The following is a 21,283-nucleotide window of genomic DNA, read 5'->3' as shown; positions in this document are numbered from 1 at the left end:
AAATCAGATACACAGAGAGGAGGAGAGACAGACAGGAAGATCTTCCGACCGATGATTCACTCCCCAAGTGACTGTGACAGCCAGAGCTGATCCAATCCAAAGCCAAGAACCAGGAACCTCTTCCAGGTCTCCCACGCAGGTGCAGGGTCCCAAGGCTTTGGACCGTCCTTGACTACTTTTCCAGGCCACAGGCAGGGAGCTGGATGGGAAGCGGGGCTGTTGGGATTAGAACCGGTGCATGCAAGGCTAGGACTTTAGCTGCTAGGCTACTGCTCTGGGCCCAACATAATTTTTATGGTGAAACATAATATAAAACATATCCTTTATTCATTTTTAAGTGTGTGTTTCAGTGGTATCAAGTATTCCCTCACTTATCCTGTGTAGTCAGAACAGTCTTCCTGAATTTCTGTAATTGGATTATAGATTATGAAGATAGATACTGTTTGTAGAAGGTTTTGATTCCAGGAGTATTTGGAACCAAGTTGTAAACATTGTATTTCTACATTCACCCATTCAAGCTTTCTCACCCTGTGAGTAGCCCTTCCTAACCTTATCATTTCACAGAACAGCCATGTGATTTGTTAGGGACCGTTATAACCTCCAAAGAACTCCTTTTCTTATATTTAAATTGTACTTCATTTGAAATATATCATACTTTAACGATGTAGGAATATAACCATCAAAATGAAAAGTCATCTTTATTGTCCATAATTGAAATATTATTTATTTCTAGATAATTACATGACATTATCTCGTTTGATTTATATTCTAAGAAGATGTGGAAAACTTGAGGATGTTCCACGATTTTTCTTAATGGCTGAGAAACACAACTCCAGAGCGAAATTGGAGCCAGGATATCAATACTGTAAAGGATTGTATCTTTGGTAAATCCATTGACCAAGTAAATCTTACATAATAGTTTTGTCTTATTGTAGGTGAAGTGAAATAAATTTTTCTTTATAGTAAAAAATGTATTTTAAATGTCAATAATTTTATGAACTAGAGTATAACATACTACAAGTTTTGTGGTCAGCGATTGAAATAATTTTTTTAATGTTTAACAAGGTATACAGGAGAACCAAATGATGCCCTTCGCAATTTTAATAAAGCTCGTAAAGATAGTGACTGGGGCCAAAATGCCCTTTATAATATGGTAGAAATCTGCTTGAATCCAGATAACGAAACTATTGGAGGTGAAGTATTTGAGAACTTGGATGAAAATTTGGGGTGAGTAGTGTTTGACATATAGCTTGATACTTGTTTGGGGAAAATAGGCTGGGATACTTTATAAAAGAAACTAAATAATTAGATAACATAATGAAAATTAAGGTGAGTAAGTCATACCTAATAGAACTGTTCTCTACAACTGGCATCAAATGCTTTTAGGATGTTTCTTAAATCAAAATGGACACATTATGAAGACATTCCCTTAATGTAGAAGGGAAAATAAGATAATGTAGAAAATAAGATAAATGGTAGAATTTGACAGCTGTGCCAAAAATCATCCACACAGTAATAGTAACCACTAAATGGTGATTACATACCAAATTCTGTGCTCAATAGGGAGCATATATATTATAAAAATGAATGATCTGATTTATTCCTTGCAACAGTTACATGGAATAGGCTTGACTTGTATATTGTGATCATAATGATAGACTACATTCCAGCTGGTCTCAAAATTCCCACTCTAGTGCCTGGGGCTTGCTGCTGTGAAATGGTTACCTGTCAAACTGTGTGTGCCTTCTCTCAAAATTGGGCAAAGCACGATTGGGAAATGCAAATGGAATAAAGAGAATGTAGGAGGAATGTGAAATTTACATAGGAGGCAAGAAAACTATTGCATCTTCAGCCCCTCAAATAATAAATGAGTTGGAGTATTAGAGAAGTTCACAGAAGTCGTAGCAGTGCATGGTGTCAGGAGAGGAGGCATGGAGGAACACGAGGAAGCGTTAGGTTGCTGAGACCTCCAGAGACAATGTCGAAAGCGAAATTTACATGGAACATTTTAAAGCAAAGGAGAAACTTTTGTATTTTTCATTTGTTTTAGAAGATTTGAGATAAAATACTGTGCAGAACAGTAAGCCTTCCAAATGGAGATTTTGAACAAGCATTTGAAAATATAAAATGATGCACACCCTGGGCAGCAGCAGTGACGCTTCAAATGCTGGAGCCCTTGCCACTCAGCTTAGCTTTTGTTCCTGTTCTGGGTTCAGCCTGGCTCAGTCCCAGCTGTAGTTGTTACTTAGGCAGTGAACCAGTGGATGAAGGATCACTTTCTCTCCCTCTTCCTCTCTCTCTCTTAAAAATTGGAATCTAGAAAGGAAGTCACAACTGGCAAGACGGATTTTGGTAGGTAACTCCCAAGCAAACAGAATTCCAAGAACAACCTCTTCACGAGCAGCGTATGGAAGTCTGAGAACTCAGTTGGGGCTTGCCGACATTGATGGGATTTGAGAGGAGTAAAGGAGACTGGCAAAGGGTAACTGCTGTTGTGGAAAGAGAACAAAGCTGCTCAGTGTTATAGAAGCTTGAGACCAGTTTTGAAGACAATAACCAGATGTGTGTGAGGTTCGAATAAGAACAAAAGACTCAATATCTATGAAAACAACCAACAGCTTTAGAGATTAGACTGTGGGAATTTGGTTGCCTTTATTGACTTCTATCTATATATGCCTATCTGTGTATGAAAAAAACTTGCCAGTACACATTAAAATTTAGTTATACTTGAAATGTAGAACATTTTGACACATGATTTCTTTTATGAAAGACTTATGAGCAACATGGTGAGAAAATAGTATATATTTTGTTGAAAGTCAAGAGTTTCAGAGAGAGGAAGAAAAATTTTCCATTCACCTGTTCACTCCCCAGATGGTTGCAGTGGCAAGGGCTGGGCCAGGCAGAAGCCAGGGGCAAAGAGCTTCATCCAAGACTTCCATATGAATGACAGTGTCCCAAACATTTGGGCCATCCTTCTCTGCTTTTCCCAGGCTATTAGAAAGACGCTGAATCAAAAATAGAGAAACCAGGATATGAACTAGTGCCCATATGAAATGCCAGTGTCACATTTAAAGGCTTTATTCACTATGGCACAACAATAATAAGTTACTTTATCTTTTGGAGCCTCAGTTTGCCAAGTTGAAAAATGGATTCAACCATATGTTGAATGAGGCAATCAGGTACTTGGCCCCTTTCCATTCTTTCCTTTGCTTTCACTTTCAAAATAGATACAGCATTTGAAAATTTAATAGTTCTACTCTATTTCTAGCTTTATATTAGCTGAAATGAACCTACATATCAAATAATGAAGTTATCTTCATTGATTTCTGTCTTTATCCTAGAATGAGATATGGTTTAATAATACTTTTGAGGGCTATGTTAATTTTGCTTAAAAAATACCATGTAACTATATTATTTTGTATTATAAAACTACAAGTGTTGTTTGTGATTACTTTTAAATGAGTAATAAAATGTGAAACTAGCGTAACCAGAACTTCTAATCTCAATGAATTTTGTCTCATGAATAATAAACATAAATGATTTATTTTTAATTGCATACAGTAATTCAACTGAAAAGCAAGAATGTATGCAGTTAGCAGTGAGAACAGCAGAAAAACTCCTTAAAGAACTAAAACCTCAAACAATTCAGGGGCATGTACAACTTCACATAATGGAAAATTACTGCCTGATGGCTACCAAACAGAAAGCCAATGTTGAACAAGCACTGAATGCCTTCACTGAAATAGCAACATCTGAGGTTAGTCATTTCTTTTTTCAACTTGGTATGCTATATTTATGCAAATATATTATCATTAATTTTTTAATTTTCTGAAGATCTGTTTTAAATTATTGACAGTAAAATTGTATGAGCTCCATATATAGCTCCATATATTAGTATATAAAATACACATGCACATACGTTAGCCCTGATTTTTATAATGTACTTTTTTAAAAAATATATTTTATTTTTATTGGAAAGTCAGATATACAGAGAGGAGGAGAGATAGAGAGAAAGATCTTCCGTCTGTTGATTCACTCCTCAAGCAGCCACAACGGCCAGAGCTGAGCCAATCTGAAGCCAAGAGCCAAAACCAGGAACCTCTTCCGAATCTCCCTTATGGGTGCAGGACCCCAAGGCTTTGAGCCATACTCAGTTGCTTTCCCAGGCCACAAGCAGGGAGCTGAATGGGAAATGGAGGAGCCAGAATATGAACCAGCACCCATATGGGATCCTGGTGCATGCCAGGGGAGGATTTTAGTTGCTAGGTACCACTGCTGGCCCTGTGAAGCTACTTTTGTTTCCAGAATAGACACATTTAATTTTTTTATATGTTTCTTTTGTATTTATCTCTATTGGAATGCTGAATTTTACAGAGATGGAATTACATAAAAGGTTATAAATTCACAAGGGAGCAACTTATTTTTCCTCTGGAGAATTTTTGTGGTGTAAATGTAGCCTAGGTTTACTTGCCAAGTGAGAGTCATACCTGGCTACCTTGATATCTTACCTTATCAACTTGTAAACTTGGAATTTTTCTAATGTAGAGCTGAGATCAATACTGACAATTGGTATTTTATCAATGCAAATTATGTTGATGTTCTTTGGCAACATTGAGATAACCTCCTGCGATTTATTATGATTTAGTAGTATTTCCACAAGACGCAAGACATGCCTCTTTTCTCACTTTACTCAAACTCAGTCCTTTCTCACTCTATAGGTGTTCTGAGTTTCCTTCCCCTTACCCATTAAATCACTTGATATAAAGGAAGGCAATGTAGATGTCTACTCCATCAGCAGATAGTAACAGCTCTAAGCATGATCCTCAGGCTTTAGGTTTGCTCTGCCACTCAGCAATTCTATAGACCACTGTCTGTTTAAGTTCATAAGTTTGTATCTCTCAGAAAGTTTACAGTATTTTTTGGCATTTTCTTGTTCTGAGGTCTCACTGGCAGGAATAAGCTATGGAAAAATCTTAACTGGGTCCCTCTCTGCCGTTCTCCCTCTTCCTAATTGAAGGGTCAGGAGACCTACAGCTCTTCCTGTTGGTTGGATGTCATTAACATGGTTAGCACCTTAATTGCCTCTAAGTCTCCCTTCAAACAGTGAGGTTGTGTCAGCAGCAGTTACTCTTTGGACAGAGCACTTTGGGAGATGTTGGAGTAATACTCTCAAAGTCTCTGTGCTATTCAAGGGTTTTGTGAAGTGGCTGGAGACAGCCACTGAGTTAAAGAACAACAGAAAATCTGGGAGGACATGATGAAGTAGTTTCAAGTAAGGTTGCTGAATGGTATGTGGAAGAGTTCTACCATATTAACAGTGAGTTTATTTTCAATGAACTTGTTATTCTTAATGTGCTGGTTAAAAGAAAAAGAAGTAAAAGCAGTGAATGGCATTGCAGCTATTTCCTTCCAAGAAGGACTGCCAGATGAGACTGTTTTTTTTCGAGCCCTTAGTCAATTGTCCATCTCTGTTCCCAAGTTATTTTAACTTCCAGCAATGATCAGTGTTGTACATTGAACATCTTACTGTGCTCTTCTACTTTTGCAATTTTCCTTAAGAGTTACTCAAATTTTATCTCTTACCCTACAACTTTGTTATAGACATGGTGTTGCAATTTCCAAGTTGCCATTCCCTTTAATTGTATTTGAAACTGAGAAGTCCCTTTTTTTTTTAATAAAAGCACCATAATTCCTTTGTTGAAATTTAAGAAATACCATATTTTAAATCGTGGCATACAGTTTATTGTTCATGTAAGTTAGTTTTCTGAATGGATTGCTGCTGGCCTCCGTATCAATCTTAAGAACTAGTTGGTTCTGGGCCCGGCGCGGTGGCACAAGTGGTTGAGGTCCTCGCCTTGCACGCCCGGGATCCCATATGGGCGCCGGTTCTATCCCGGCTGCCCCGCTTCCCATCCGGCTCCCTGCCTGTGGCCTGGGAAAGCAGTTGAGGACGGCCCAAATCTTTGGGACCCTGCACCCGCGTGGGAGACCTGGAAGAGGCTCCTGGCTTCGGATCGGCATAGCACCGGCCGTTGTGCTCACTTGGGGAGTGAATCATGGGACGGAAGATCTTCCTCTCTGTCTCTCCTCTCTGTATATCTGCCTTTCCAATAAAAAAAATAATAAAAATAAATCTTTAAAAAAAAAAAGAACTAGTTGGTTCCAGAGTGATATTTTCTGACTTTGAATTCTATTTAAAAGAATACTGTCCCTATCAGATCCCATAAAGAAGCTGAAGACTCTAAATCTAAAAGTATAAAGAATGAGTTCATTTCCTATAATTCCTAGGTAATTAGCTGCATGCATATCTTATTTATAACATTAATACTAAATTCCTTTTCGCAGTATGGACATTTTGATGATAGTTACTCTACCAATCCACGAATGTAGCAGATTTTTTTTCATATTTTAGTATAATATCTCCCTAATGCTTTATGATTTTCATCATAGAGATCATCCTCAGTTAAAATTATCCCAAGATATTTAAAACTTTTTGCAGCTATTGTGAATGGGATGAACTTACATGTTCTTTCTAGGCCGTGTAACTTTGTGTGTACAAAGACTATTGATTGTTGTGTATTGCTTTTACAGCCTGCAACTTAACAAAACTTTTATATGAGTTCCATCAGTCTCTTAGTGGAGTCTTGGTTCCTGTCATCTGCTAACAGAAATAGCTTGACTTCATTATTTCCAATTTGTATCCCTTTGATTTTATTTTCTTGACTGTGGGCTCTGACTAAAACTTTCATGATTATATTGAACAGCAGTGGTGAGAGTAGGCATTCTTGTCTGCTTCTGGATCTTAGGGAAGTGCTTCCGGCTTTTCCCCATGCAATGTGATGCTGGCTGTAGGTTTCTCATATGTTGTCTTGATTGTGTTGAGGAATGTTCCACTTGTATCCATTTACTTAAGCTTTTTATTATGAAAGGATATTGTATTTTCTCAAATATTTTCTCTGTATCTGTTGAGATAATTATGTGGCCTTTATTCTTTAGTTTGTTAATGTGATATATCTCTTGATTGATTTGTGTATGTTCAACCATCCCTGCATACCAAGAGTAAATCCCTCTTGGTCCAGGTGAATAATCTTTTTGATGTGTTGTTGGATTCAGTTACCTAATATTATCCTGAGTATTTTTGCTTCTATGTTGCTCAGAGATCTTGTTCTATCATTTTCTTTCTTGCATCTTCTTCTTGTATTGGATTTAAGGTGATGCTGGCCTGATAGAAGGGGCTTTGGAAAGATTACCTTCCTATCCATTGTTCTCAATAGCTTGACAAGAATTGGAATTCATTCTTTGGACATGTGGTAGAATTCAGCACTGAAACCATAAGGTCCTGGATTTTTCTTTATTGTGAGGGTCTTTATTACTGATTCAGTATAAGTCTTATTTGTTGGTCTGTTTAGGCTTTCTTTGTCATCATGATTCAGTTTAGTTAGATTGTGTGCATCCAGAAATCTATCAATTTCTTCTAGATTTTTTATTTTCTTGACAGAGGTTCTTTGTATACTGTGGTATCAAATGTCATATTTCCCCCATTTATGCCTAGTCTATTGATTTAAGCCAGTCGTGTTTCAATTTTGTTTATTAAAAGAATAACAACAGCTATTAAGGCCTGGTGCCTGTGTAGTAGGCTAAGCCTGCTCCTGCAGTGCCAGCACCTCATATAGACTCATATGTCCTGCCTGCTCTGCTTCTGCTCTAGCTCCCTGCTGTGTTTGGGAAAGCAGCGGAGGATGGTTCAAGTCCTTCAGAATCTGCACCCACATCAGAAGCCCAGAAGAAGCTCCTGGTTTTTGGTCAGCACAGGTGCAGTGTTTGTAGCCATTTGCAGAGTGAAGCAGCAGATAGAATTTCCTCCCCCTCTCTCCTTCTCTTTGTAATTCTACTTTTCAAATAAAAGTAAAGTAAGTCTTAAAAAACAACAAGCAAAAACAAAAACAAAACCAGTTCTTCAATTCGCCGATCTTACAAAACCCCAAACAGCAAGGTGTTGAAATTGTGTTTGTGGCATCTGCATATTTGCTGAATTGCTCTGGGTTCAGTGCCTGGCTAGGTTTTCATGACAACTTAGTTACTTGATACAAAAAATGATGACCATGGCAGTGATCTAGGTGGAATTAGAAAAATTGTTATCCTCACACCAATTCCATCACATAGCATTTGCTGCTTTGTGTTTTCCTTTCAGCAGAGTACCTTTATTTTGCTTGTTGTAGTGGTCTAAAACTTTGTTTTATTACAGAAGGATCATATCCCAGCACTCCTGGGGATGGCAACAGCTTACATGATCTTGAAACAGACACCAAAAGCCAGGAACCAGCTGAAACGGATTGCAAAAATGAACTGGAACCCCATTGATGCTGAGGAGTTTGAGAAGAGTTGGCTACTGCTTGCTGATATTTATATTCAGTCAGCGAAGTATGACATGGGAGAAGAATTATTAAAACGATGTCTGCGTCATAATAAAGTAGGTGGCTGAAGGGTCAGCATCTCTGTTAACCTTTCTTGCAATAGCACAATTCTAATAAACTTTAAAGATAGCTATCTCCAAGTATTCCAGTGTGCATTTTGAAAATGAAATGTTTATACATACCACAATCAGGAAATAAGTATTAATAAGAAACCATTTGCCTTTGAAAATAAGGGAAAAGGAGATTTATGCAGTTTCGGTTTCTGCTATAGTGATACCCTGCTTACAGGAAATGCTTTGGAATGTCAGACGTTTGCCTGTGATTATCCAGCTCATCCCAGAACTAATGAAAATTACAGATTAGTTGCTGACGCCTGTCCTTCCTATTAAGAAATCCTCATAATGAATTTACTACAGCTGCATGTCATTTCCAAATTATTAGAATGCATTGTGCATAATAGATTTTGTGGGGTAAAGTCTTCAGCTTTTAATGTGATTTGTTTAATAAAAGTTCATGAATTATACATGCAAATGTAAATCTTTTAAGTCCTTTGAATTTAAGCTTCTACTAATATTTCAGTGTTTAACGGGAAAAAGAATGTTTTATTAACAGATTTGTGAAAATTAAAATATATATACTATTATTTGAAAAAAATCACTAAGCTGGGCATGGCACATAGCCTAACAGATAAAGTCCTAACAGATAAAGTCCTTGCCTTGCATGCACTGGGATCCCATATGGGCACCTGTTCATATCTCTGCGGCCCCACTTTCCATCCTGCTCCCTAAAGCAATAGAGGATGACCCAAAGCCTTGGGACCTGCACCTACATGGGATACCTGAAAGAAGCTCCTGGCTCCTGGCTCCAGATCAGCTCAGCTCCGGTCATTGCGACCACTTGTGGAGTGAATCAGCGGACAGATGATCTTTGTCTCTCCTCCTCTCTGTATATCTATCTGGCTTTCTAATAAAAATAAATACATCTTTAAGATCACTAAACTTAGGAGTTGAACTAATATATGCTATATATGCTTCACAAATCCATACTAATTACTAAAAAATACGTTTTAAAAGATATTTTATTTATTTGAAAGAACCATATATATAGAGAGAGATCCTCCATCTGCTGGTTCATTCCCCAGATGGTCACAACAATGAGGACTGAGCTAAGCCAAAATCAGGAGCCAGAAGCTTCTTCTAGGTCTCCATCTTGGGTGCAGGGGCCCAGATACTTGAGCCATCCTGCACTGCTTTTCCTAGGTACTTAAACAGGGAGCTGAATTGGAAATGGAGAAGCAGGTCTGTAGCTGGTACCCTGTATGGGATGCTGGTATTGATTGCAACTTTACCAGTATGAAGCAAGGCCAACCCCTTACTTCAGGATCCATCCTAATCATACTAAATCTGTTTTCTCTTTGATCAAATAGAATACAAAATGGATAGTTTGATTTTTAAAGAAAATTTAAAATTATCTAGTTTGTCAAGGTAAATTTCTTAGGAATTTAGAAACACAAGGCACCAACCATTTATCAGTTTATTAGACAATAATAAATTGTAAAAGATTAATTCTAAGTTAAATTAATCTTGAAAAGCATTCATCAGTAAACTTTGAAAATCTCAACTGCTAACCTGTTGACTCTTAAATGCCTAGTCTAGGATTAAGAAGTATATGGAACAGAGGTGAGAAGGTATTGATCATGTAATAATTGTTGAAGATAAGTTCTGTATTTGTATTACTAAAATACTATACCTCTATATGTATAAAATACACATGCCTTTGCGTGTATTTCTGATTCTGTAAAAAAAAATGGCGATTCTGTAGGTTTGGGGAAGGAGCTTGGAATGGTATCAGGATTATTTACATTGGATAGTATCAAAATTTATTAAGTTTTATGAATTATCAGATTACATACTCAAAGTTTAAAATATTGTGTTTTTGCATTATTTAATGTAATTGACCTCTATAATCAGAAACATCCCATGGAGTTTGGGGTGTGACTTAGTCTATTGATCATCTTTCATTTTTCTTTAGTCCTGCTGCAAGGCTTATGAATATATGGGATACATCATGGAAAAAGAGCAAGCATATACAGATGCTGCATTCAACTACGAGATGGCATGGAAGCACAGTAGTCAGACAAATCCAGCAGTAGGTAAGTCTAGAAAATTGGACCTTGTATTTTTCACAAGAAGCCTGTGTTTTATTCATACGCTTCATTGAAATGCAGTTGATCAATTTTTCAGAACAAAATATATGTTAACAACCGATTTTCATATTCAGCCTTTCTGAAAGCACTTTCATATTCACAATAAATTATAAGCCACCAATACCTATGAATAATGTCTTGAGGTGCAAACTTATCTTCCATCACCATAGAAGCTATCTAGTCTATTTCTGCCACTTTGTTCCTATTCACTCTGTTTTAACTGAACCCTGCTCATTGTTAATTCAGCCTGTGATGGCATCCATCGTCAGCGGCCATGGCACAGTGTCGACCCAGAACAGTCATCTTCACACTAACAGCCATCAACCGAGGTCCCCGCCCCTTGTATATTTCTGAGCTGCTTTATTTTACTGGTTTTATACAAGGTACAGGAACTTACCATTGTTACAATATTTCTTATTCTCAGATATTATACAAGAGTACTTCAAGAAGTTTGTGGAATTATGAGTTAAAAGAAGTTTATTTGGTATAAGAAAAAATCAAAATCCATGTACAGTTCTGTAATACCCATTTTTTGTGAGCTTTTTGAAGACTCCTGATTTTTCTCCTGTAATTTGAAAGGCAGAGTTACAGAGAGAAGGAGACAGGGAGAGAAGAGGAGAAAGAAAGAATATCTTTCATCTACTGATTCACTCCCCAAGAGGACAAGATAGCCAGAGCTGGGGAAAGCTGGAGCTGTGTGATCCGAGAGTTTCTTCAGGCCTCACATGGGAATCAGGGCCCCAAGCACTCAGGCCATCTTTTGCTGCTTTTCCCAGGCCACTGTGAGATGCCAGCATCGTAGACAGCAGCTTAAAGCATTTCCCCACCAGCCACCCCCATTCTTATCTATCTTTCAAAATAAAGTTAGCTTATAAAGTAAAAACTTCTTAAATAACCATAAAGTAATGTTGACAGTTTATTCCACAGAAACAATGGATATAAAAATAATTTATAATTTCTGTTCCTTAGAAAACTTCAGCAACTAGGTTTCAGCTCAATGGCTGTTTCCTTGTGTCATCATCATTCTTTATGGATGATTTAATTGGCTACTCCAACTTCACTTTAGTAAGCACTTCTTAAGATTGACATTGTAGGGCCCAGCGTGATGGCACAGTGGTTAAGGTCCTCACCTTGCATGCCCGGGATCCCATATGGGTGCTGGTTCTAATCCTGGCAGCCCTGCTTCCCATCCAGCTCCCTGCTTGTGGCTTTGGAAAACAGTCCAGGACAGCCCAAATCTTTGGGACCCTGCACCCGCATGGGAGACCTGGAAGAGGCTCCTGGCTTCGGATGGCATAGCATTGGCCGTTGCGCTCACTTGGGGAGTGAATCATGGGACGGAAGATCTTCCTCTCTGTCTCCTCTCTGTATATCCGCCTTTCCAATAAAAATAAAATAAATCTTTAAAAAAAAAAAAGATTGACATTGCATCCAGTGCTCCCAATCTGACTAGCCAAATTAACAAAACATTTCACTTTCTCAGTTTTCAAGAAACCATTAAAATCATGCCCATGCTCTTTCTGTAGATTTCAGACTTGAATATTGCCGCTAGAAAGCTACCAGGATGGATTGAATAATTTACATGACCATGTAATCTTGTCAGCTTCTCCATGTTATTATATATAATGATGTATACTTTAAATATATATAAAACAAGACCTTAAAAAAAAGATAGGAGGAATCAGGAACTGTGAGCCAATGAGACAACAGAGATCAAAGCATTGTTGCTTCTCCTTTCACACCATTCTCAGGTTACATGACAGCCATTGTACCATTTACGCTGTCTTTTCTCTCTTTTGGAAAAGAGAGAATACAGCCTATAGTTGAGTTTTATTAAGTCTGACAGCTGTAATTCAGTTGCCATGTTCAAGTTCCATGCCCTTTCTTGCCCCTTATTTCCACCCTAAATTTCTTTGTGCTGATCATCTATCAAGATTCTTCTAAATCTATAGCTTTGTGATTCTAATGTAGTGTTAGTTTACACAGAAAAATATTTCTAACATTGTTTGGTGCATTTGTTTTGGAAAGCATGTTATAAGTACAAATGGGGATATTTAAAAAGTAGAATTGAAAGGTGCTTATTTGAATGGAAAAAACTATGGAATCTTTATTAATAGCACTAATAATAATGGCAATAGCAGTAGTATGGATGCAAGCATTGTGTCACAGAGAGTTCAGCCACAGCCTGTGACTCTGACATCCCATTTCTGAGCACCAGTTCATCATGGTGCTGCACTTCAGATCCAACTCCCTGCTAGTGCTCCCAGGAAGGCCAGCCGAAAATAGCATACATCATAGGGCCTCTACTGTCAGCATGGGAGAACCAGATGAAATTTTAGGCTCTTGGCTTTGCTTGACCCAGCCATAGATATTACGGAACCAGCTGACTGAAGATTCTCTTAATATTTCCCTCTCTCTCTATTACTCTACCTTAGACGTAAAATAAAATACATCTTTTTTTTTAATTTATTTATTTTTATTGGAAAGGCAGATATACAAACAGGATAAGAGACGGAGAGGAAGATCTTCCGTCCGGTGGTTCACTCCCCAAGTGACCGCAATGGCTGGAGCCAAGCCAATCTGAAGCCAGGAGCCTGGAGCTCTTCCGGGTTTCCCATGCAGGTGCAGGGTCCCAAGGCTTTGGGCCATCCTCGACTGCTTTCCCAGGCCACAGGCAGGGAGCTCGATGGGAAACAGGGCTGCCGGGATTAGAACCAGTACCCATATGCAATCCTGGCGCATGCAAGGCAAGGACTTTAACCACTACACTATTGCGCCGAGCCAAAAATACATCTTTTTAAAGCAATTTTTATAGTATGAACTCTATCCAGAGTTTTTCATGCCTATGCCTTTTTGTTGAACATTTTTAAAACCCTTATATTCCACTTGACAATCTGAAATTTTACCAGATGTTTTGGTACAGTGAGTTAAATTGCCACTTGGAATACCCACATCCTGGCTTGAATCTTGATTTACATCATTCTTTCATTCTTTCACAGTATTTATCTCAGTTCTAATATTATTCATTTACCCATGCAGTTACCTGAGTAATGAACTTTCTGTCCTAAGTGAATATAGACCTCATTACCAAAGGAATCAGGTACCTTGATGTGTTAAGGCAAATAAAACTTTACTAAGTGAATAGTTGTTAAATAACCTGGAATAAATAAGATTTCTGTAGTAGGGAACAGAAAGCACCCTCATGGGGTGGCAGTCTTCTAAGCTAACAGGAAGTTCACTGGAGCCTTTGTCCTCACCAGTCTTTTCTTTGCACTCTTCTTCAATGACACTCTGCTTGCTGTAGTCACACCGCTCTCCTCTGTGACAGTTTTGTCACCAACTTCTGTAATGAACTTTCTAGTGACTGACTAAATAATAATAAGGAATTCTAGCAGTAGACTCTATGAAAAATACTCATATTTTTTTGTTCTTAACAGGATACAAACTGGCATTTAATTACTTAAAAGCAAAAAGATACGTGGATGCAATTGACATATGTCATCAGGTAAACATTCAAGTTTAGATTTCTTAAAATTCTTCATCTGTATAATTTTGTGCTATTAGATAATCTTAAAATCTACATTTTGAGTAGTTAAGTTACATGAAGTATATCTGGAGAGATTATCATGTTCAAAACTGAGAAAATAATAGCTTATACAATCAAATGCATTTTTTAAAAATTTGGAATCAAAAGTAAGATATTCGTGACTTTACAAAGAGGCTAGTGGACAAATGTTAAAACTTAATTTTTTTTAGAAGATTTATTTTATTTTTATTGGAAAGGAAAATATACAGAGAGGAGGAGAGACAGAGAGGAAGATCTGTCCAATGGCTTACTCTGCAAGTGACCGCAACGGCCAGAGCTGAGCCAATCTGAAGCCGGGAGTTTCCTCTGGGTCTCCCATGTGGGTGCAGGTCCCAACACCTTGAGCGATACTCGACTGCTTTCCCAGGCCACAAGCAGGGCGCCAGATGGGAATCATGCCTGCCGGGGTTAGAACCTGCTCCCACATGGGATCCTGGTACATTCAAGGTGAGGACCTCAGCCAATAGGCTATCATGCTGGGCCCAAAACTTAATTTTTAAATTAGAAGATATTTGGGTGTAGTACATTCTCCAGATCATTATTCCAAACATAAACTTTTGTGAATGTGTCATCAATGAACTTTGATTTATAAATAGAGAAAAAAATGTGTTTTTCTGAAAATTAGAAGTTATTCAGTTACAAATGACAAATACTTTAATTTTTGAATTTCTAGGATTTCCTTAAATGCATTGTCTCATTGATGCTCTGTATCAACCATTACATTAAACACTGTGAGGAGTTCCAAGAAAAGCTCCCTAAAAAGAATTCTGTGATGTCCCTCATCCCAGATGTTTGTCAGTATCATTATAGCAGATAGTTGGCCTCAGTGGTAGCAGCTGAGGAATGAGTCTCTGCACATTACAATTGTGGTTTTACATTAATTTAAGGCTGTACATTAGAATCATTTGTGAATTTTTTTAAAGTAAATATCTATTTAGATCAGTGAATGTGGAAATTCTTGTTTTGAAATTTCTCCAGGCATAACTATCCTAATTTTAAAATTCGCTTTATAAGGATTTACCAATATCAGGAAGAAATAGGTTCATGAAATATCATTGACATATAATTTTTCCTTCAATTCTTTGTTAAGGAAACTACTATATTTGTTGTATTTTCCACACGTGGTAATCATATTCCACTGCTGTCATTTAGGAATGTAAATGAGTCGTGTCACCTTGCAAACATGCTGTTGGCGCTGTAGCATTGCTGTGGTGGCATTTTAGCCACAGTGCTTGTTACTACTAGTTTTTGAGGCACCCTAGTTCTTGATCATTAATTTCAGGTTCCTTTTGGGATTCTTTGTTTTTCTGCAGGTTCTTGAAGCACATCCAACTTATCCAAAAATCAGAAAGGATATCCTCGATAAGGCACGCATGTCTTTAAGACCTTGAACATGAGAATTTTAACTTTTGTTGATTACCAACTTTGAGTTCTTCAGTTCAGTTCAGTTCTTCAGTTTTGAGCCAGCATTTTGTGATGGAAACATTGTTTCTTCAGCAGAGGCTGCTGCTGCATATAAAAAAAGCCTATGTCAAACCTGTGCTTCCTGATGTAGAAGCTGAATGAGAGCTGGACCATCTGACTCTCCTGACTGAATGTAGGTTTGGTAGCTCTGTGGTAAAGACTGTAAGCCATTCCTACAAAGAATATTTTGTTAACATCTGGATAATTAAGCGTTCTATACATTTTCTAAGCAAAGTTTATTGCTTATTATAGGGAAAATAATAGAATGCATTGTTCTTAGGTTTTTTTTTTTTTGGTTATATTCTGTTTCAAAAATCCAAGTATGCCTCCTTGTAAATTTATGAAAAAGACAATATATATTTTAAATATATATTTTAATAAAGATCTTATGACTGTATTTTTATGTTCTTTTTAGAACTAACAAGGCTCACAAGTTTTGCAAGATCAGGTTTCTCACGAAGTCTTCAATGTTACGGAGCAGTATTGCAGAAAATGTGACTTTCTTAGGCAAAGCTTTTCTGGAAAAATATAAAGAGTGTCAGTTTCCCTTTCCTTTGTTGAGATCATTCTTGTGCTTGTCAATGTCAGTGTGATTTGACAAATGAGCTCATAAAGTTCACCATGTGAAAACCACTTGTTAAGCCAACTGTGCCTAACAGCACCCTGGCAGAGCAGTTCTTTCAAATTATATTTAACCGGTTCTTAAAGAACTCAGCTTTTATTGTTATTTTAAGTTCCTTATCTACATATTTCTCATTTGTTTGAAAAGCACAATCTTCGATTTTCCTGCATTTGCGGTGAATACAGGATGTTTTTATAGATTTCTTGCTGTTTTTATTTCCACATCCTTTACCTGGGGGCGGCATTTAGCATCACAGACAGGATGCCACCTGCTCCATCCTCATCCTATCTCAGAGGGCCTGGGTTTGAGTCCAGCTCTGCTTCCAGTTCCAGCTCCCTATTAACGCACTAGTGAGTCAGTGGCTCTGGTAGCTGGATCCCTGACACCTCCATGGAAGGTCAGGGTTGAGTTTCCAGCCTTTAGCTCTGCCTGACCCAGCACAAGCTGTTTCTAGCATTTGGGATAACAGCAGATGTCTCCATCTCTCTTTTTCTTCATCTTTCAAATACAGAATAATTTTAAAATAATAATAATAATCCTGTTTCTTTTGAGTTACATTCTTTTGTGACTGATCATTTTTCCAAGTTTTCAGAGCACTTTCTAATTTTGTATTTAAAATTTGAATCACTCCACATTTTCACCTACTTTTTGATTTCATAAAAACATTTAATAATAAAAAGCATAAATGAAGTATTGCTTGTTAGAACATTTTTACATGTATTACTGTTTTTGCTCTTCACTGTGCTATAGTATAGGCATTATTTCTTTTTCAGAACTGAAATTGTGAAAAAATTATTTCTTTATCATCAGTTCAGGGGGGTGGGGTTGGGGAAATCTTGCAGCACGAATGGGCATTGTTGAGGACATGACCATAGACTGTACCCCCAAATCCTTGTGTTGATATCCTAATCCCACAAGTGGTACAAGTGGTAGTATTCAGGAGTGGAGCGTCCGGGGGGAAGTGGTAAGGATGGGGTTCTGATGAATGTGGTAAGTACCTTTAGAGAAAAAAATGGAAAGATCTGAGAGTGTTCTCTGGCTCTCTTTGCCAACATCTGAAGCTATAACAAGAAGTCAAACTCAGAAAGCTACACTTTTGGGCAGGCGTTGTCGTTAGCACCCCAGATTAAACCATCACTTGAGATGCCTGCATCCCTTATCAGAATGCCAATTCAAGTCCTAGTTACTCTGTAGCTACATTCAGCTTTCTGGCAACGCTCCTTGAAGATAGCATTGGAAATACAAATGGCCCATGTGCTTGGATTCCTATCCCTTCATGAGAGACCCAAATGGAATTTCTGGCTGCTGGCTTCGACCTGACCCAATCCTGGATTTTGAGGAAATTGGGGAATATACCAGTGGATGCGCACTCTCTCTCTTGCAGCTTATCTGTATCACTCAGATAAATGAGCAAATAAATCTTTTATTTAAAAGTCAATCATCTGAGGCTGGCACAGTGGCTTACAGATTAATTTGCCAGTAAAGTCCCTGATGTTCCACTTCTGATCCAGTTCCCTGCCTACATCTTGGGAAAGCAGTAGATGATAAGTCAGGTCCTTAGGCTCCTGTACCCACATGGATGCCAAGAAGTTCAAGGCTCCCAGCTTCAGATTGGCTAAACCATTGGCCACTGCAGCCATTTGGAGAGTGATCAGCAGGTGGAGAATTCTCATTCATTCTCTCTCTCTCTCTCTCCTTTTCTCTATAAATCTGCCTCAAACAAAATGAATAAATCTTAGGGGGGAAAAAGCCATCTGTTAACCTAGACACAGGCCTTCACCAGGACCTTGTCATGCTTGAACCAAGAATTAAGACTTCAGCCTCCAGGTCCTTGAAAAGTAAATCATGTTGATCCAACTGGTTTGTGATACTTGTTATGGCAGTGGTAGCTAACTGAGGCAGAAACTGTAAGATACAGAATGATTTTGTAATCAGTGAACATGGATGATAGGATACCTCAGTCATGAAAATTGGATAAAGTAAACCATCTGTTCTCCCAGCAAGACATTTGCAAACTAACGTTCTTATCTGTAAAATCAGGACTTTGTTTTTGTTCCCAAAATGGGCTTTTTAAATTTTTTTAAACTTGTGCCATTTGTTACATACTATTCCAGGGGCTTTCCTCACTTTATAACTTCCTGATTCTCAACTTCTTACAAATAATATTCTGGGACCGAAATGGTTTGTCCCGGGTCATGGGAAATATACCAGAATCTAATTTCATCCTGTCCCACCCATCTTCGAAGCCATTATCTATTTACTATTTGAACTGCCTTTCATATTTAAGAGACTATCTAGAAGAAAACGTTTTGTCTACATCTGTCTACCTAATGAAACTAAATATTGTCTCAGATATAGCTAAGGAGGAACAAGATGAGCAAAGTAGACTGAGCAAATTTTTAAAAAGATTTTTTTATTTTTATTGGAAAGATAACACAGAAGGAGAGACAGAGAGGAAGATCTTCCATTCGATGGTTCACTTCCCAAGCTGCCAGAATGGCTGGAGTTGAGACAATCTGAAGCCAGGAGCCTGGAGCTCTTCCAGGTCTCCCACAAGGGTACAGGGTCCCAAGGCCTTGGGCCGTCCTAGACTGCTTTCCCAGGCTAAAAGCAGGGAGCTGGATGGGAAGTGGGGCCACAAGGACATGATCCTAGTGCCCATATGGGATCCTGGTGTGTGCAAGGCAAGGACTTTAACCACTAGGCTACTGTGCTGGGACCAGAATGAACAATTCTTTTTTTTTTTTTAAAGATTTATTTTATTTTTATTGGAAAGGCAGATATACAGAAAGGAGAGACAGAGAGGAAGATCTTCCGTCCAATGATTCACTCCCCAAATGAGCGCAATGGTCGATACTATGCCAATCCAAAGGGTCTCCCGCGTGGGTGCAGGGTCCCAAAGTCTTGGGCCGTCCTCAACTGCTTTCCCAGGCCACAAGCAGGGAGCTGGATGGGAAGAGGGGCCGCCAGGATTAGAACCGGTGCCCATATGGGATCCCAGGGCGTGCAAGGCGAGGACCTTAACCACTGCACCACTGCGCCGGGCCCAGAACGAACAATTCTTACAGGTACATTATTAAGAAGTGGATTAAGGGTGAAGTGGATAATAACCTGCCTCAGGGTGGAAGGACTAGATGAGGGAACATATATATATGCCTTTTAATGAGTGACTCAGGCTGTTAATAAATAGTAGCTCTACTTGGTTATAATACTCCACTGGAAATGGAGAACCAAAGCAAAAAGGATGAGAAAATTACCATAGAAGGCTCAACCATTCAAGACTCAGGATTCTCTTTGATTCTGTTCCTTCCTTCTTTCTCCCCACCACCCATTATTCTAGACTCTTGACATGCAGCATCTCATTTCATGTACTTCAAGGACACTTTCGCCCTACCCTCTTCCATATGAAATTTGCTCCTGTTCTCTGCCCTGCCTCCAGGCTCCAGGTTGTCCTCTTCAGGCTTACTTTAGGTGTGAATTTATCATCGAGTCCATGTCAAGTCCTGCAATCCTGTGATTCTATATTATACCATCATTTTTAAACTCTGAAACAAGACCCCCTGATTTTTCAGTTTTAAAAAAGTGCCAACCAAGTTTTTTGTGTATTTTTAGCATCTACCCTACCCTAAAACATCTAATATATAGGATGTGGCCATATTCATATTTTTCCAATAATACAGTGCTATGCTGTCCTTAAACATTTTTTAAATATTTGTTTACACTTTTTAAAAAGTTATTTATTTGTAGAGAAAGAGATCTTCCACCTGATAATCACTCCCCAAATACCTAAAGCAACAAAGGGTTGGGTCAACCTGATCTGAGGAACTAAGATTTCACTTAGGTCACCCAGATAAATCCATCATCTGTTGTTTTCCAGGTGCATATCAGGAACTCAAGGAGAACTTAAGCTTGGGATATATCAAAAGTGGCAGCTTAGAACTCTACACCAAGATGCCTGTCTCCCAGGTTTTTAAATTGATGTTTCTCTGAAAAGCAAAGAAGCAGGGGGAGAGAGAGAGATGAAGAGAAAGAGAACTTCATTTCACTGGTTTACTTCCCAAATGTATGCAATAGCCAAAGCTAGGCCATAACAACAAGGAGCCAGGAATTCCATCCAGGTTTCCTATAAGGGTGGCAGGAATCCCAGTTCCTGCATTATCTTTTGTTTCTCAGAGTGTGCATTAGAAAGAAACTCAGGAGCAGGCAGAACTTTATCCCAGCACTTACCTGGGCATCCCAAGCGGCAACCCACTGTGCCACAATGGCCATCCCTTCAAGATTTTTAACTGTTAACTCTCACAAAGTAAGTTAAAAAGCATAAAATTGTTCAGACAATATGTTAATCTGTTTTTTAAAATGTTAGATGCATGTGTATTACACAGGGAATACTCAATGAAACCAACTCGATTATTAACATGACTGTATCTGAAAAAATGAAGTGCCAGAGAATTTCTATTTCTATGTTACTGTAGAAGTTCATTGCAATGACTATATATATCGTAGACTAAAAGTAAATTTTTTTGGACAACCAGCCTCAAATTTGCTTTTTATTATCCTTTTAAGCTATTTTACTGAGCAGAGATAAGTGGGAGGAAACCTAAATAAAAGCTGACATTCTTTCAACACTCCACTTTTAATTTTTCACACAAACTGTAATATAATTTACTTCAGTTGCCAGGGAGAAAAATTCAGGAAGTGGAAGATGGAAAAAGACTGCCAGAAAACAGTAACGAGTCTGAGGGCAGTGGCGGTGACAGAAGAAGAGGAGTTCCCAAGGAAATTTACAAAGGCACTCTTGCCAAAAGGGTCAAGTATACAATCCTGCAGCTACAGAAAGAAATGAGGGCAGAACAGTTTCTCCGTACTTTTAGCCCATTAACCGAGTTTTAGTAACAGTCATTGCAAATGTAAGAAATTTAAAGTCAGTGGGAATCACTGACAAGCTACAGCAGTAGACTGTTCTGTTGTGTCACACATGTACTGCTGGAGGG

The 21,283-nt window shown here is 38.3% G+C and overlaps 1 protein-coding gene across 1 annotated transcript in view; it reads left to right on the top strand.

Moving 5' to 3' along the window:
• TTC21B (tetratricopeptide repeat domain 21B) overlaps positions 1 to 16,067 on the top strand; it is a 67,388-nt gene extending 51,321 nt beyond the window's left edge. Inside the window, exons 23-29 of the mRNA XM_040971661.1 lie at positions 734 to 884; positions 1,066 to 1,227; positions 3,562 to 3,757; positions 8,246 to 8,470; positions 10,446 to 10,566; positions 14,058 to 14,125; positions 15,520 to 16,067. Coding sequence (XP_040827595.1) covers positions 734 to 884; positions 1,066 to 1,227; positions 3,562 to 3,757; positions 8,246 to 8,470; positions 10,446 to 10,566; positions 14,058 to 14,125; positions 15,520 to 15,597 — 1,001 coding nt within the window. The 3' untranslated portion in view covers positions 15,598 to 16,067. The remainder of the gene's footprint in view (positions 1 to 733; positions 885 to 1,065; positions 1,228 to 3,561; positions 3,758 to 8,245; positions 8,471 to 10,445; positions 10,567 to 14,057; positions 14,126 to 15,519) is intronic.
• The last annotated feature ends 5,216 nt before the right edge of the window (positions 16,068 to 21,283 follow it).

Source organism: Ochotona curzoniae, unplaced genomic scaffold (genome assembly GCF_017591425.1).
Source record: "Ochotona curzoniae isolate NIBS_2020 unplaced genomic scaffold, NIBS_Ocur_1.0 contig_2210, whole genome shotgun sequence".
Classification (NCBI taxonomy): Eukaryota; Metazoa; Chordata; class Mammalia; order Lagomorpha; family Ochotonidae; genus Ochotona; species Ochotona curzoniae.
Note: the sequence above shows the minus strand (reverse complement) of the source record. Positions and strands in the feature narration are given on the sequence as shown.